This window comes from Mobula birostris, chromosome 6, assembly GCF_030028105.1.
Source record: "Mobula birostris isolate sMobBir1 chromosome 6, sMobBir1.hap1, whole genome shotgun sequence".
In the NCBI taxonomy this organism is placed as follows: domain Eukaryota; kingdom Metazoa; phylum Chordata; class Chondrichthyes; order Myliobatiformes; family Myliobatidae; genus Mobula; species Mobula birostris.
The window spans coordinates 112,257,693-112,276,166 of record NC_092375.1 but is presented as its reverse complement, the minus strand read 5'-3'; the positions used below and the strand labels follow the sequence as shown (position 1 = coordinate 112,276,166).

At 45.9% G+C, this 18,474-nt stretch overlaps 1 protein-coding gene across 2 annotated transcripts in view; it reads left to right on the top strand.

The window, feature by feature from the left end:
- Nucleotides 1–18,474, top strand: part of ptprna (protein tyrosine phosphatase receptor type Na) — a 271,076-nt gene that overhangs the window by 72,015 nt on the left and 180,587 nt on the right. For both annotated transcript variants that reach the window (XM_072260998.1, XM_072260997.1), the window contains exons 3-5: nucleotides 8,452–8,565; nucleotides 11,084–11,195; nucleotides 13,679–13,850. In XM_072260998.1, coding sequence (XP_072117099.1) covers nucleotides 8,452–8,565; nucleotides 11,084–11,195; nucleotides 13,679–13,850 — 398 coding nt within the window. The remainder of the gene's footprint in view (nucleotides 1–8,451; nucleotides 8,566–11,083; nucleotides 11,196–13,678; nucleotides 13,851–18,474) is intronic.

Sequence of the window (18,474 nt, the reverse complement as noted above, 5' to 3'; positions counted from 1 at the left end):
TACCAACTTACCTTCTTGCACAGCCACTTTCAGTGAACTATGGACCTGGACCCCAAGATCCCTCTGTACCTCAGTGTTATTAAGGGGTCTACAACCAGCAGTATATCTTTTCCAAGGTTTCAAAGATACATTTAATATCAGAGAAATGTATACAATATACATCCTGAAATTCTTTGTTTTCGCAACCATCCACAAAAACAGAGGAGTGCCCCCAAAGAATGAATGACAATTAAATGTTAGAAACCCAAAGCCCCCCCAGCTCCCCCTCCCACACGTAAACACCAGCAAAGCAACGATCCCCCCTCACCCACCAGCAAAAAAGCATCCCCCCGCCCCCCACTGAGCCCTCAAGCGTGCAGCAAAGCATCAATAAAGACACAGACTTGCAGTACCCCAAAGACTACTTATTCACCCGGTAATTCGACATACCACAGGCTCTCTCTCTCTCCCTAATAAAGGGAAAAGAGGTGTCACCGTTTCACCTTTTCCTTTCATTTGATGTTTCAATGCGTAACATGTCACATTTGCCCAGGTTAAACTCCATCTTCCACTTCTTTGCATTCTTCTGTGTTCTTTGAGTGTTTGCAGTTCCACCAAACTTGGTGTCTTCCACAAACTGGACACAAGCAGAGGCATCTCCAGAGACCCATAAGGTGAAGCTTGCATGATGTACAGGGCAGAGACACAGTTTATTGAGAAAAGGGGGCACATTGGAGTAACTTTACCAAATTCTCTCCTGTTTTTTCCTGACATACAAGCTTCTAAATACCTCCTCCTATTTACTCCTAGTATACAGATCCCCCTCCTATCCAATCTCAATGAACAGACTTTCAAAGGCCCTGTGTCTAACCTGTGTTGTCCATCTAAACAGAGAGTGGTGGGGACTTAAACTGCACTGATGGACACAGATACGACAGAGACATTTACGAGGCTCTTCGACAGGCAGAGAACAGGTGGACGTGGATCATGGGCAGACAGAAGGGATTCGGTATCATTAGTTTAAATGGTGTGGCACAATGTTGTGGGCTGAAAGTCATGTTCAGTATCCTGTATTGTTCCATGTTCCTATTCTCCCCCAGTATATTGAATCACAGTGGACCAAGCCCCATTCATGCCCGGTGCCGAAACTCCAAAAATCACCTTTGCCATCTACTCTCACTGTACAGAATTTCAAGTGCTCTTTTCCATTCACTCCAAATATAAAGAATAATCCATAAGACATAGGAGCAGAATTAGGCCATTTGGCCCATCGTGTTTTCCTTGCCACTCGATGGCTGATATATTGTACCTCTCAGCCCCATTCTTCTGCCTTCTCCCTGTAACCTTTGACACGCTTACTAATCAAGAACCTATCAACTTCTGCTTTAAATGTGTCCAATGACTTGGCCTGCGCAGCTGTCTTTGGCAATGAATTCCACAGATTCACCACACTCTGGCTAAAGAAATCTCCCCATCTCTGTTCTTAATGAACGTCCCTCTATTCTAAGACCATGCCTCTGGTCCTAAGTTCCCCCACTATAGTAAAACGTCCTCTCCACGTCCACTCTGTCTGGGCCTTTCAATATTTGATAGGTTTCAGTGAGATCCCCCCCCCCCCCCCCAATTCTTCTAAACTCCAGCACGTACAGGCCCAGAGACATCGAGCACTCCTCAGATGTTAACTCTTTAATTCCTGGGATCATTCTTGTCAATCTAATGTGAAAGTCAGAATGTCTCATGAATGTCTGTGGATTAAACCCCTGCCCATTGACTGGACCTCAAATAGACCAAAAGTACTTATTAAGTCCCTGCGTCTGCTATACACCTTATAACATTGATTGTGCTTTCCCACAATTCCTACTAAATGGGAGGTGAGGATCAATGTTCCCACTAACTTGTAATGAACAATGTGTGCAAAAATCTTGTGCTGTGCAACTTTTGCCCAATGATAACAGCATGTGCGCACTGAATAATTTCTTCAATAAAAACAGTATAAATAAGCCAATGACAAACAATGGAAAATCTGCAGATGCTGGAAATCCAAGCAACACACACAAAATGCTGGAGGAACTCAGCAGGCCAGGCAGCATCCATTGAAAAGAGTAGAGCCGATGTTTCGGGCCAAAACCCTTTGGCAGTATAAATAAGCCAGTTCTAAAACCTGTAGACAAATCATCGCATACTCCATGTTGTCAACACTGTCTGTATCAGAAACTGGAAAAGGAAATGTGATTGTCTACGATTGTGACATATGCTTAACATGCAAATGTGGTAGAGGGTGACAACCTTTTGTGCGCAATTTAAATTCCTTTGTGCACTAGTAGCAAGAGATGTGTGCGCACACAGCCCCTTTTCAAAAAAGCTGGAATAGGCTCGATGGGTGAGGTGGCCTTCTGAATCCTGTCGACAGGTAATGTGAGCGGGGTGACTCACTGGTGGAGGAGAGAGGTGTATGTGATGAAAATCAGCTCATACTGGAGTCTCACTGGTTAACACAGGAGTTGCCACCCTCTCCATGGATGTGACGTGATTGGAGGCACCCTGTGGAGTCTCTCAGCCTAACCGGTCCCCCGAATGTGCGTCTGATGATGCCGGGGAGGGGGCAGGCCTCTGTGATGTCAAGTTCCTATTTCCAGGGTGGCTGCCATTGGTTGGCAGCGGTGACGTGGATCTCGGCTACATCACTGAGGCTGAGTCACCTTGCAGTGGCGAGAGGGCGAGGGGGAAGGGGGGCGTGGAGGGATTGGTGGGGGAGAAGGCCGTTGATGCTATGTGTTAAGCTGGGTCCCAGGAGGTTGGGATGGAGAACGAGCAGAGCGTTCCCTTGCATGGGATGGGAAAAGGATTTAATTCAGCCTCATAGATTCAGTGATGATGAAGATGCAGGCTGAGGTTATATGTGGGCTCTGTCTCCATGACAACAGCCAAGAAAGTAATTGGCAGATTTATCATCAGTGGGCTTGTCTTGAGCGTGAATTGAGAGATTCAGCCGTCACTAGATGTGTCTCCGTTCTTGCATCAATCATATGATTCAAATCATTTGCCTTTTCATTCACTACTCAAGAAGTTTCATAAAATGTAGCAAAGCACATTTAATGCAAATATTAACAGTGAGCAAATGACAAATTAGAGCACAGGAGCAGGCCGTTGGGCCCATAATGTCTGTGTTGACCATTATGAGAAGTTCAACTAGTCCCGTCTGCCTACTCATCACAAGGCTAAAAGACATAGGAGTAGAGTGAGGCCATTCGGCCCCTCAAGTCTGTTCCACCATTCCATCATGGCTGATTTATTATCCCTCTGAACTGCATCCTCCTGCCTACTCCCTGTAACCTTTGACTCCGTTATTAATCAAAAGCCTGTCGACCTCCGCTCGATACGTACCCAATGATTTTGCCTCCACAGCCACCTGTGGCAATGAACTGCACAGATTTACCGCCCTCTGGCTGAAATTCTTCCTCATCTCTGTTCTAAAGGGACATCCTTCTATTTGGAGGCTGTACTCTCTGGTCGTAGACTCCTAAACTTCAGTGAGTACGTTGCCCAGACCCAGCAAATGTCCCTCAAACATTAACTCTTTCTTTCCTGGGATCATTCTCACGAGTCTCCTATTGACCCTCTCCAGTGCCAGCTCATCCTTCCTGTGGAGGCCAAGTCATTGATTTACTGAGAGTGGAGGTTATTAGGTTCTTGATTAATCAGGACATCAGAGGTTATGGGGAGAAGATAGGGCAATGGGGTTGAGAGGGATAATAAATCAGTCATGATGAAATGCAGTACACTCAGTGGGTCAAATGGCCTAATTCTGCTCCTATGCCTTATGGTTTTATGGTCTAACAGTACAGGCACTCTGGCCCACGATGTTGTGCCAATATTTTACTTCCTCTAAGGTTAATCTAACCCTTCCCTCACACATAGCCCTCCATTTTTCTTTCATCCATGTGCCTATCCGTGAGTTTCTTAAGTGCCCCTGACCCCTGATGTATCTGCCTTTACCACCACTCCCTGACGGGGCGTTTCACACACTCGCCATTCTCTATGTAAATAAACTTGCCTCTGATATCCCCCCTCCATACCTTCCTCCAATCACCTTAACTTTATACCCTCTCATATTAGCCATTTTCGCCCAGGGAAAAAGTCTCTGGCTGACCACTCTATCTAAGCCTCTTATCAAGTCACCTCTTGTCCTCCTTCACTCCAGAGAGAAAAGCCCTTGCTTGCTCAACCTATCCTCATAAGGCACACTCTCTAATACAGGCAGCATCCTGGTAAATCTTTCTCTAGAGCTTCCACATCTTTTCTATGTGGTGACCACGTACAGCAGAGAGGGAGAGGTCATCCACCCTGTGGTCTGTGCTGTGTTCAATCCCCATGCCTCCTGCCCAAGACGTTGGCATGGCTGCATTTTGAATATTGTGTTTAGCTTTGGTCACCCTGCAACAGGAAGGATGCCATTAAGCTAGTGAGAGAGCTATGAAGGTTAATGATGACTTTTCCAAGACTCAAGTGACTGAGTTATAGAGAGAGATTGAGCGGGTTGAGTCTTAATCCATTGTAAGAGAGTGAGGATTGATCTTATACAGGTGTATAAAATCATCAGGGGCATAAATAGGGTGAATGGGCAGTCATTTTCCTAGAGTTGGGGTATAAAGAACCAGGTGGCGTAGGTATAGAGTGAGAGAGGGAAGATTTTAATGCAGCCCAAGGAGCAACTTCTTCACAGAGAAGGAGGTTGTAATGGTCAACTTCCTGCAGGAAAGATATCAATAATTGGGGCACCATGGTGGCGTAGTGGTTAGTGCAACCCTATGGCAGCTCAGGGCGTTCCGGAGTTTGGAGTTCAATTCTGGCACTGTCTGTAAGGAGTTTGTACCTCCTCCCCGTGGCCTGGGGGCACTTCCTCTGGGTGCCCGGGCTTCCTCCCACATTTCAAAGAGCTACCGGTTAGGGGGTTAATTGGTCATTGTAAATTCTCCTGTGTTTGGACTAGGGTTAAGTGGTCAGGTGTGTCTCACTGGGCCAGAAAGGCCTGTTCCACACCGAATAAATGAGTAAATATGGAACGAGCTGCCAGATACGTATGTACAATAACAGCAAACGAGAAACATTCATTAAGTCTTTGGCTTGGGGATGTTTAGAGGGCAAACACAGGCAACGTGGTAGTTGTGCGGCGTGGTAATGCAGTGGTTAGCACAGTTGCCTGGCAGTGAGATTGTGGTTCAATTCCCACTGCTGTCTGTATGCTCTCCTCATGACTGTGTGGCTTTCCTCCGGGTGCTCGTATACTTCCACTTTCCAAAAGGACCTCTGCTCAGGGTTTGTCAGTTGTGACATGCCTTGTTGGAAGTATGACAACCCTTGTGGGTGTTCAGAACAATCCTCACTGATTTGATTTGAGGCAAATGACCCAATTCACTGTATTTTTCAATGTACATGTGACAAGTAAAGCTCCTCTTTTATCTTTAAATGGGACGAAGCTGGTTGTCACCATGTTTGACATAGATGAGATGATGGTAGTGAGAAGAGGGCATGTCCTGGATGGTAAGGTCATCCATGATGGATGCTGCCTCTTTGAGGCGTCACCATTTGAAGATGCCCTCGATGCTGGGGAGACTAGTGGTCGTGATGGAGCTGTGTTTACAACTCTCTACAGCTTTCCCCAATCCTGTGCACTGGTGCCATGCATTGGGTCTGTGCATTATGACTCTGTAAATTCTCCTTGTTCACAGATGCCTCAGGAGGGAGATTTACCTGTTTACACATTCTGGACCAGATGCACCAAACACTAGGTTGAATTAAACTAAATCTCTTCTGCCTGCACATGATCCATATCTTTCAATTCCCTACATATTCACTGCTTTAACGGCTTCTTAAACAGCTCTATCATGTTTGCTTTCACCACCATCTCTGAAAGCCCATTCTGTGCAGTCACCACTCTCTCTGTGTACAAAAAAAACTTGTCCCACACACTTTCCTTAAACTTACAGGCACCTCCTGACTTTAAATGAATTCCTCTATTTTTTTGATTGTAATAGAAAAAGATTCTGATTGTCTACTCTAACTACAGTATGCCTCTCAGAATTTTATAATCTTTTCTCAAGTCTCCCCTCAGCTTCTGATGCTCCAGAGAGAAAAAAAAAACAACCAAGTTTTTAATGATGGCCTTGGGCTCAAAACATTGACAATTTATTCCCTTCCATAGATGCCACCTGACCTGCTGAGTTCCTCCAGTATTGCGTGTGTTTCCCAAGATTTTAGAACATGGAACTTCACAGCACAGCCCAGCCAAACAAGAAAGTGTTACTCTGAGGCCAAGCTGGAAAACACAGTACCAACAGTCATTCACAGCACGAGGCACACATAGCACAAATAAGAGAGCATCGTGCAAGTCCCTGAGTCCATGAACGTTGCAGCAGTCTGCAGTCAAATGCCAGACATCTTTTCTTCTGAGTGAACACTGGAGGGCAGCACTGTCCCCAGCACTGACGCTGCACCACACCGCCTCCTGTACTCTGGAGCGCACAGCCTCTGCCTCTCTGCTGGGTGGCTGCAACCAGGCAACACCTTGGGCTGAGTGCTAGTCCTCACTGCGACCGAGGCCATTCACCAATAAAACAGTGAATTGGACTTGTAGCATTCCACATTACCAATGTCCAACTGTTTCTTGCAATCACGAGAAAAGCGACTAAGCCAATCGCTTGCTGTTAGGCTGCACACCCCCTTCATGCACCAGCGCCTCTCTGATGCAGACAGCAGCACGATCTGCACCAAGTCCAGCTCCTTCAGTTTCTCCACCAACCAGCAACTCATGTCCTCAAGTCCTGACGGCATCCTTGTAAATTTTGTCAGTATTCTTTCAATCGTTTGATATCTTGCCTGTATGTAGGTGACCAGAACTGTACACAATACTCCAAATTTGGCCTCACCAGCTTCTTATACAACTTCAACATAACATCATAAAGCTGAACCGTTGTGAGGTCTCCGGAACTGTACCACTGTGTGTTATATTGTAACTGAATTTGAAATGTGACGACCATGCCAATTTTAATTGGTGGCCCCACTGTTCAGCTAAACATCCTGACTGACAGACGGAAAGCCATCCCACAGCTGAGGGAAAGATCTGTAGCTGATTCCAAGGAGAAGGATAGAGAAGGAAGGCATTGTGGGGACTATCTGGAGATAATTTTTCCGTTGATGGGAGGGAAGTTGCCCAGATGCAGAAAGTCACCATAGATCTGGAAGAGGACATGTAGGACAGAGATAATTATCTACCCTGATATGACGTACTCTGCCTGGGAATGTGACAAAAATCAAAGTTGACTTTATTGTCAATAGTTCCATTTAATGTCAGAGAAATGTATACAATATACATCCTGAAATTCTTCATACAGGAACATAAAGTATAGAAGCAGATTTCGGCCATTTGGCCTATCAAGTCTGTTCTTCCATCTATCATTGGTGATCAATTATCCCTCTCAACCCCATTTTCCTGCCTTTTCCCTGTATCCTTTGAAGCCCTTACTAATCAATGACCTATCAACCTCCACTTTAAAAATTTCGCTTCCACTGCTGTCTGTGGCAACGAATTCCATGGATTCACCACCCTCTGGCTAAAGAAATTCCTCATGTCTGTTCTAAACAGAGATCCTTCTGATCTGAGGCTGTGCCCTCTGGTACAGCCTCAGAATACAAGGACATCTCTTTGGTATCCATAGCTACATGTATGCACAAGTGCAGTGAAAAACTTGCTTGCTGCAACATCACAGGCACATAGCATTAGAAATACAATGTTCACAAGAAGATATATTAAGTACAAATAATATATAGTTTTGACAACAAAGAACACCATTAACACAAAAGAAAGTGTCCACTGAAGTGCAAGCTGTAGTGATTAGAGTTGTGTTAGATTGTTCGAGAACTGAGTGGTTGAAGGGAAGTAGCTGTTCCTGAACCTGGTGGTGTGGGACTTCAGGCTTCTGCACCTCCTGCCTGATGGTTGCTGTGAGAAGGTGGCATGGTCTGGATGGCGAGGATCTTTGACGATAGATGTTGCCCTCTTGAGGCAGTGCCTCATGTAGATGTCACTGATGGTGGGGAGGGATGTGCCCATGATGGGTTGAGCTGATTTAGCAAGAACTGTCCAGGAGGTGTTCTAGAGCGATGTTTGTAGGGAAATAGCTGTGGAAGGAATTGGGCTGTCCCTTCAAATGATGTAATTCTCTTGTGATTCCACTTCATCATGGTTTGTGGGAGCATGATCTGCCATTATTTCCCACGTTTTACAACAAGATTTCTCGGGATTATCTTATTGACACTAAGTCACATGGGAGCGGCGCTACATAAATTCAAGCCTTTCTTTCCCTTTACCTGCATGCTTGGTGAACAACTTTCTAGTCTGGATGTGAGTTTTTGATATGGTGACTAAGACAATGACCCAACTTAAAACTAAAGAGAGTTTCTTTCTTTGTCTAGATGGACTCTTCGGGCACTGTCAGGACGCCTTGCTGCCAATCAGGACCCAGTATGATGTGTCCCCTCCGGTCCTGGGCCGACTTAGGGAGGTGTTGAGGCAGCTGCTGCTACAAGGTAGGAGGGAATGGGCAGGGAGACCTTGGCTCCCATCATATCTAGTCACACCACTTCCTCCTGAGGACCCTGCTCCTTCCCAATCACTCTCCTTGCACAGAATCCCAGGAAATTCAGACTCTTCTGAGTCAGTCCCACTGTACAGTATCCCAAGAGGTCCAGACCCTTCCCATTTTCTCCCCTTGTAAAGAATCCCAGCAGATCTAACCACTCCCAAGTCATTCCTGTTGTATGGAATTCCAAGAGATCCAACCCCTTCCCAATCATTCCACTTGTACAAAATCCAGGTGGATCATTTTCTCCCATTGTATGGAATCCCTGCAGATCCAGTTCTTTTCCCATATCTACTGTTCTACAGAACCCTGGGAAATTGATCCCATTCCCATTCTCTCTGCTTGTACACAATCCCAGGTAATCCAGCCCCTTTCCAATCATTCCTATTGTGTGGAATCTCATGAGATCCAGCCCTTTCCCTATTAATCCTGGGAAATCCAGCCTATTCCCATTCTTTGCACTTGTACAGGAGATCCAGCCCCTTCTGATAATTCCCGTTTTATGGAATCCCAGCAAATCAAGCCCCTTTTCAATACTTTTTAAGAGTCCCTGGAGATCCGAACCATTGTATGGAATCTCAGCAGATCCAGCCCCTTTTGACCATTCCCATTGCATGGAATCCCAGGAAATCCAGACCCTTCCCAATAGCTCCTGTTTTACAGAATCCCAAGAGATCGAGTCCCTTCCCATTGGCAATTCCACAATTGTACAGAATCCTTGGAAATCCAGATCCTTCCCATTCACTCCCGTTGTGCAAAATCCCAATGATCCAGTCACTCCCCTTGTATAGAATCCCATCACAATCAATCCCAATATACACAATTCCAGTGGATTCATTCCTTTCCCATCACTCCTATTGCACAGAAGTCCAAGAGATCCAACCCTTTCCCACTCACTCTCATTGCAAAGAATTCCAGTGGGCCCAGTCCATTCCCATTGTGTGGAATTTCAGGACATCCCTTCCCTCTGCATCCATATCCAATACACAGAACTCCACGGGATCCTGTCCATTCCTGTTCCTGCCATTGTATGAAATACAAGTGTGTTCACTCTCAATGTACAGAATACCGTGAGATCATCCCTCCCTCCCTCTCCCACTGCGCAGAATTATTTAAAGGTAAGTTAAAGATTGAAGTGTGGACATGGAATAAAATGAACATAAATACCAGCAGGTAATTACAATGTAAACAGCATTATAAAAAGTAATTTGAATTGTTTACAGTGCACTGACTGTGGTGATAGAGGGGGGTGGGGATAACTAACTAGACTGGCTGGTCAGACTGGGGGAAAGAAAGTTTAAGATGGCATGAAGTTTGAGTTTTAATTGACCTGGAGTGCTTTTCAGAAGGGAGTTTTTGGAAGAGGCAGTTTGCAGGGTAGGTAGTGTTTGCAATGATTTTGTTCTGGGCACGTACAAGTCCTGCACTGATGGCAGGCTGCACAAGCACATGGCCACTGCACAGAGGTCACAGTAAAAGGGATCAAGGATCAGCTTGATCCACCATATACGTGAAACGCCCTGGTTTCTTTGGCTGCCTAAGTGTAGGGAAGACAACCTCCCCACCAACCTTGTGAGATTGAGGTGCACTTGATCTCACCCCAAACCCCGGTTTGTGTGGATGCTGTGTAATTTGTTACCCTGTTACAAATTAGTGCCACAAAATAACAGAGAGTGCACTGCATATGATTAAAGGAATTATATTTACAAATCTTAACTGAAGGGTTAGTAAAGAATAACAAAAAGAAAAGGGCCCATTCTGATTAAACAGTCAAATGTGCACAAGCTGGAGCTCATCTTGAACTTCTCTGTCACTCATGCGCTGGGCCCTCGGTCAGTGTGAAAGCTCACACCACCTTCCGAATGTCATTCGCAATCCATCTCGAACAAACGGGTCTCGCACCGGATCGTATGCTACTCTCTCTCTTCATCTTCTCCCGAACAAAAGCCCCAAGCCCAGCCTTAGTGTCCCTCACCAAAAAAAAACTCCCCTTCAATTCGACCTTCCTAATTGGATGGCACACATTTCCCCTCATCTCTTATCTTCAACAATAACCCGAGCATAAGCTGAAAACAAGCAGCTCGCACAGAACAGCACAAAATGAAATACATAGAGCATAACAATGAAAAAATATGAACCAGGGCATTACATATTAGAAATTTGTTGTGCTGTGTTGGTCGAACAGAAAATAACTCTGTTCAATATTTGTAAAGTGTAAAGTGGTGGCAGACTGCGTCAGTATGTGCAATGAAAAACTTACTTGCAGCAACATCACAGGCACGCAGCATTAGGACAAGAAAAACATAAACAAAACTATACAAGGGAGAACACAAATAGAACAAAAATGCCTGGATTTATTGTGTTGCTGCTATTGATGGTTTGTGTTGTTAATGTTGTTCTGCCTCCTTGCCATTACTCAGCTCTGCTTTTCCAAATCTCTCATCCTGCCTGCTATTTCTTTCCAGGGTTGTCATGGCAAGATGACATCACCCAGTATGTGATTGCCATGGAGATGGAAAAGGTCCCAAAGCTCCACCCCCAGCAGCTCCGACTGTCCACTGCGATGGGAGATGAGAGGTAACCACTGGCTGTTTGGTAACAGGGAAGGGGAAGGTGCAGGGGCTGTTCTGGGGCACAGGAGCACTTGTTACCTTTCACTGCAGGGATGTTTCCACGGGCAGATCGCAGCCCGAATCATTTTGTCTGTACAGTGGACAATAGCACACCCTCTGATCGGCACAAAGCCAAGATACACCTCAGTGGAGTTTCCGGTCTCAGCCAGGAGAGTAACCAGTTCTCCTCGCCAGTGCCGTCAGAGTGAGCATATCGTGGAAAAAAATGTGCTTTTCCGAAAGTCCTGTGGGGCTTTATAGACAAAGCACCATTCCGGTGTCTGACTGTGGGAGTGAGCGATCGGACGGCGTAGAGGGAGCTTCACTCTGTGTCTGACCCTGGGCGTGTGTGATAGTACTGTGTTGAGGAAGCTTCACTGTGTCTAACCCTAAAGAGTATGTCATGGGACAGTGTAGAGGGCGCTTTACTCTGCATCTGACCCCTGGAGTGTGTGATGGGACGGTGTTCAAAGGTTCCTTTATTATTGAAGTATACAACTCCAAAATTCTTCTTCTCCAGATAGCCCTGAAACCAAGAAAGAATAGAAAGGCAGCACAATTATCAACCCCCAAATCCCCCTCCCCCACACACACACAAAAAAAAAGAAACGAAGGAAGATCGGGTGAAAAGCACAGAATTCAAAAAAACCATAAGACTGAAAAGTAAGTCCACAGTGCAGGTCCACATCCAAAGTGCAGAAAACCTGGACAACATTCTCTCTGTCCGTAGCAGAGCAATCTCACCAGCGATGAAAAGGCAGGCAGCCGGCATTTCAATCTCCCTCATCTCTTTCAATGGCGAACAATGGAAGCTTTAACTGGTGAAATGGAGCTGAACATCGGCTAGTGGCCTTCTTCACGACGTTCCTGCACACTGCCTCTGCCTCCCGGAATCCTCTCGGAGACTACAGAGCGCTAGAGCACCCAGACAATCTCCAAAGAGCAAATCACAGGCTCCAACAGTTCCAGAATCACATTCCAGATGAAAAACAAACGATAAAGACATAAAAGGGGTGAAATACATATATGGTCCATGATCTATCCAGTAGATGTCGACTAAAGGAGCGTTGTACACAGGTACTATCTTGACTGGAAGATCTGAGGGAGGATCTTGAAGTGCAGAAGGAGCTTCACTCCGTATCTGACCCCGGGAGTTTATGATGGGACAGTGTAGAGGGAGCTTCACTCTGTCTCTGACCCCGGGAATGTGTGATGGGACAGTGTGGAGGGAGCTTCACTCCGCATCTGACTCCAGGAGTGTGTGATGGGACAGTGTAGAGGGAGCTTCACTCCGTATCTGACTCCAGGAGTGTGTGATGGGACAGTGTGGATGGAGCTTCACTCTGCGTCTGACTCCAGGAGTGTGTGATGGGACAGTGTGGATGGAGCTTCATTCCGCATCTGACTCCAGGAATGTATGATGGGATAGTGTAGAGGGAGCTTCACTCTGCGTCTGACTCCAGGAGTGTGTGATGGGACAGTGTAGAGGGAGCTTCACTCTGCGTCTGACTCCAGGAGTGTGTGATGAGACAGTGTAGAGGGAGCTTCACTCTGCGTCTGACCCTGGGAGTGTGTGATGAGACAGTGTAGAGGGAGCTTCACTCTGCATCTGACTCCAGGAGTGTGTGATGGGACAGTGTAGAGGGAGCCTCTCTCTGTGTCTGACCCTGGGAATGTGTGATGGGACTGAATTTAATTTATTTTCACTCTGATATGAAATTTGTTACTTTGTGGCAGCAGTAAGTGCAAAGACATAAATTTGCTATAAATGACAACATTAAATAAATAGTGCAGAAAAAAAAGAATAATGAGGTAGTGTTCATGGGTTCATGAATCGCTCAGAAATCAGATGCTGGAGGAGAAGCTGTTCTGAGTGATCAAATGTGTGTCTTCTGGCTCCTGTATCACCGCCCTGATAGCATAAGGAGAGGGCATGGCCCAGATGGTGATCAACCTTAATAATGGTCGCTGCCTTGAGTCACCATCTCTTCAGGATGCCCTCAATGGTGGGGAGGGTAATGCCCCCCGATGGAGATGGCTGAGTCTCCAACCTTGCTGCGGCCTCTTGCAATCCTGTGCATTGCAGCTCCATTTCAGACGGCCATGCAACCTTTCAGAAGGCTCCCCGTTGTACACCTGTGCAGCAGCTGTTCCTCTGAATCCTAAATTCTGAGCTCATGGGCAATGAAAGAACGCGTATCCCTGATAAACAAAGCAAAAACCTTTTTATTAAGTTAGTAACAGTTATCTCGCTGAGGTACTTACTTGTTCAGCGCTTCCAGGAGGAGGTTGCATCGATCGTCAAGGAGCCCCATCATCTAGACCATGCTCTCTTCTCACTACTACCATTCAGATGAGATCCAAGACTTGCTGGTTTCCCGGCCTATGGCAGCCCCTGATCCTGTGCTTCAATTGGAATTCCCAAACTCACATCATTTTCCCTTTCAGATTCCGGCTGCCCACAGACAAAGGGCCACATCCCGTGAGCATTCCTCTGGAGCAGTGGCCGGCCCAGGAGATTCATCGTTACCTGAAGTTTCTTCTCCACAGCAGCAGACCTGAGTTGTCTCTGGGCCGTGGCGTCAGTGGAGATGTCATGGGGCCCTATTCCATCGGCAAGGTACATACTAGGGTCACCTGTAGACTGTTGTGTTAAGTTTTTCTTCCTTCTGTCGGGAACTACAGCTGAATCTTGGGTCATTTGGGTAAGTAGGCCAAGGAATGGCAGATAGAGCTTAAATCGGATGAGTGTGAGGTGATGCATTTTGGGAAGCCAAATGGGGGTTGGACTTCCTTAGTAGGTTGCTGAAGAGCATTGTAGAGTGGAGGGACCTAGGAGATAGATACAAGCACGTGGCTGTCTGACAACGGCATCACAGGTAGACAGGGCACTGAAGGTTTTGGCATGCTTTACACTGAATATAGGAGTTGGGATGTTATGTGGCAGTTGTACAAGACACTGGCGAGGCTGCAATTGGAGTTCTGATCACAGTCTGAGATGTCGATGACTTACTCCCCTCCAGAGAGGAAACCCATGTGGCCATAGGGAGAATGTACAGACTCCTTACGGAAAGTGGCAGCAATGGAATCTTGGCCATTGGCACGTAATAGCACTACACTAACCATTGCCCTGAAATTCTACCTGTGCTTAGTTGGGAGACATGGTGGGTCAGTGAGCGTGGGGAAGGGGTAATGGAGTCTAGGATCCAGACTGTACAAGTGTAGCACAGGTGCGGAGAGGATCAAATGTGGAAGTTAAGTCTTTGTGCCATTTTGACATCAGTGCTTGACTCATCTGTCACTAAACTGGTCTAGTGGGGACTGAGGGAAGGATGCAGAGATGGGACCAACATCACCAAGGAAGGGGATGGACCCAACAGAAACATAAGCAGAAATGTCACAGCCTGAAAGGTTGACTGTGTACTTACCCTGACCTGCTGAGTTCCTCCAGCATCGGCAGACTCTCGTGTTTATGTCTTGGAGCATTGTGTTCAGTCTTGGTTACCTGCTGTATGAACAATACTATTAAGTTGGAAAGAGTGCAGAAAATATTTCTGAGGATATTGCCAGGACTCGAGGGGCTGGGTTATGGGGAGATGTTAAGCAGGCTTGCGTTTACTGAGAGGTGATCTTATAGAGATATATAAATTCATGAGGGGTATAGAGAGGAAAAATACATAGTCTTTTTCCCAGGGTTGGGGAGTCAAGAATGAGAGGGTATAGGTTTAAGGTGAAAGAGAAGAGTTTTAACAGGAACCTAAGGGCAACATTTTCACCCAAAGTGGTCAGTATATGAAATGGGCTGCCAGAGGAATTGGCTGATTACAATAACAGCATTTAAAAGACACATACAAAGGAAAGCTTTAAGAAGGAAAGGAAAGGTACGTCACATCTGGAGTTTCTCCGGTTAGCGGACGATTTCCCTCCACGTCTCTCTGACGTAGTGGGGAACCGCGTACGAGGCAAGTTACAGCAGTGGTTTGCCATTGCCGTCTGCCGGGTGAGTTTCCAAAGAGATCACCAGCTTGTAACCCAGCACAGATGGAAAGCGTGCAGGGGAGCTGGCTGGATTCGAACTCGGGAACTCTTGTCCCAAAGTCCGGCACTGATGCCACTACACCACCAGCCGGGTATGCTTTAGGAAGATATGGGCAGAATACAGGCAGATGGGCATCAGAATCAGACATAATATCACCAACGTATGTTGTGAAATTTGTTAACTTAGCGGAAGCAGTACAATGAAATACATGACAAATAAATATAGAGGAAAAAACAGAGTTGCATTAAGTACAAACAACAGGAATTCTGCAGATGCTGGAAATTCAAGCAACACACATCAAAGTTGCTGGTGAACGCAGCAGGCCAGGCAGCGTCTCTAGGAAGAGGTGCAGTTGACGTTTCAGGCCGAGACCCTTCGTCAGGACTAACTGAAGGAAGAGTGAGTAAGGGATTAAGTATATATATTGTCTATTAAATAGCTAAGTTAAAACAAATAATGCAAAAATAACAAATAATAAAGTAGTGGGGTAGTGTTCATGGGTTCCATGAAATTGGATGGCAGAGGGGAAGAAGCTGTTCCTGAAACACTGAGTGCGTGCCTTCAAGCCTCTGCACCTCCTTTCCGATGGGAACAGTGTGAGGAGGGCACATCCTGGGTGGTGGGGGTCCTTAATGATGGACGCTGAATTCCTAAGGCACCGCTCCTTGAACATGTTTTGGATACTACGGAGGCTGGTACCCATGATGGAGTTGACTAGTTTTACAAGTTTCTGTAACTATTTTGCCTTCTTTATAGCTGCATCAATATGTTTCATCCAGGTTAGGTCCTCAGAGATCTTGACACCCAGGAACTTGAAACTGCTCACTCTCTCCACTTCTGATCCCTCTATGTGGATTGGTTTGTATTCCCTCGTCTTACCGTTCCTGAAGTCCACAGTTTTTTGGTCTTACGGATGTTGAGTGCCAGGTTGTTGCTGCAACACCACTCGACCAGCTGGTGTATCTCAGTCCTGTATGCCCAGCATCACCATCTGAAATTCTACCAACAATGGTTATATCATCAGGTGCTGTTTGAGCTATGCCTAGCCACACAGTAATGGATGGAGAGAGAGTAGAGCAGTGGGCTGAGCACACGTCCCTGTAGAGAGCCAGTGTTAATTGTCAGCAAGGTGGAGATGTTATTTCTAATCTGCACAGATTGTGAACTTCCTCTGCAACTGTACCCTCAACTTCCTAACTGTGAGGTATAGAGGCCCAGGTTTTGTAGCTTTTTGATCAGGACTGCAGGAATGATAGTATTAAATTGCAAGCTATAGACTATAAACATTATCCAGGTATAGATATTTGTATTGTCCAGGTGATCCAAGGGTGCGTGGAGAGTCATTGAGATCGCATCTGCTGTAGACCTATTGTGATGAAGGCAAATTGCAGTGGCTGAGGCAGGAGTTGATTCTAACCATGACCAGCCTCTCAAAGCATTTCATCACAGTAGATGTGAGTGCTATGGACAATAGTCATTGAAGCATCTTGGTTAGTATGGACAATTTGGAATGAAGGGACGGTTCCTATGCAGTATAAATCTGAGACTCTCTTAGTCCAACCAGGTTAATTTTCTTTGACGGAGAAATGGAAGAGAAGGAGGTGACTCTGGTAGAGTTGGTGCCTCATAGCTAAGGGTTCGATCCCAATCTCTGGTGCCGCTTGTTCTCTCTGTAACTGTGTGGGTTTCACCTATATGTTTCAGTTTCCTCCCACATCCCAGGCCGACGGGCATGTGAGAGTAAGTTGATCACAAGGAAGTAGCTGGGGATTGGAATTTCCCTGCGAATCTGCACAGACTCGATGGGCTGAATTACCGCCTCCCATGTGGTAAGGAAAGTATGAACTTGAGGCCATTCAGCTCTGTTACACAGATAGATAGGGGTGGAGGGCATAAGTTAAAGAAATAGTTGTGAGAAGGATTGATTTCCTGAAGTGAAACTTTGCAAATTAAATTCTGGAGATCCTTTTCCGCCTATATATTACCAGCCCAACTACATGGGTGGCATTTCTGGATTTGGCTTTAGGTAATGAAGCTGGAAGAATTTTCCATCGGTGAGCATTTTGTGGGAATGGTAAATTGGTTTCTTATTGCCACATGTACCAAGTACAGTGAAAATATTTGTTTTCCACGCAATCCATACACTGAGGTAGTACAAGGGAAAACAATAACAGAATGCAAAGTGTTACACTCAAAAGGTGCAAGGTCAAAATGAGGTATTTTGTTGTCTTGTTGAAGGGGCTCAGCCTGAAACATCAACTTTCCATAGATTCCTCTCTATGGATGCTGCCAGGCCTGCTGGGTTTGTCCAGCATTTTTGTGCGTGTTCCTCTAGATCTTCAGTATCTGCAGAATATCTTGTGTTTGTAAAGATAAAGATTAGCTTCATTTGTTATATGTACATTGAAACGTACAGTGAATTATGTCATTTGCACCAATGACCAACACAGTCCAAAATGTGCTGGGTGCAGTCCGCAATTGTCACCATGCTTCCAGCACCAACTCATATGCCCACAACTCCCTAAACTTAACCATAAACTTTGGATTGTAGGAGGAAACCAGAGCACCTGGAGGACATGTACAAGGTCATGGAAGAACATACAAGCTCCTTACAGACAGGAGTGGGAATTGAACCCTGTCCTTACAGCTGGTGCTATAGAGTGTTACGCTACTGTACCACCATTAAATGTGTGCCCTCGTACCTTAAACCTGTGTCCACTAGTTCTTGATTCTACAACCAAGGGGAAAGGACTTTGTGCATTCACCCTATCTGTGCCCCTTATGATTTTATACAGGTTGCCTCTCAGCCCCTTACACACTAAGGTATAAAGTCCTAGCCTCTCTTTAATTTAGACCCATGGGATATGGCAACATCTTTGTAAATCTGTTCTGTGCTCGTTCCAGTTTAAATGACATCTTTCCTACAGCAGGGCAAACAAAACTGAACACAATACTCCCAGTGCGACCTCACCAGTGTCCTGTAAAACTACATCAACTTCTCTACTCAGTGAAGGCCAACATGCTAGAAACTGCCTTCACCATCCTGTCTACCTGTGATGCCACTCTCAGGGAACCATGTAGTTGTACTCATTGTCTCTCTGTTACACACAATGATAGGATGGAAGATTGTCAGACTGGCAGAAGGCAAAGAGTGGGATGAAGGGGGCCTTTTCTGGTTGGCTGCTGATACCTAGTGGTATTCCAC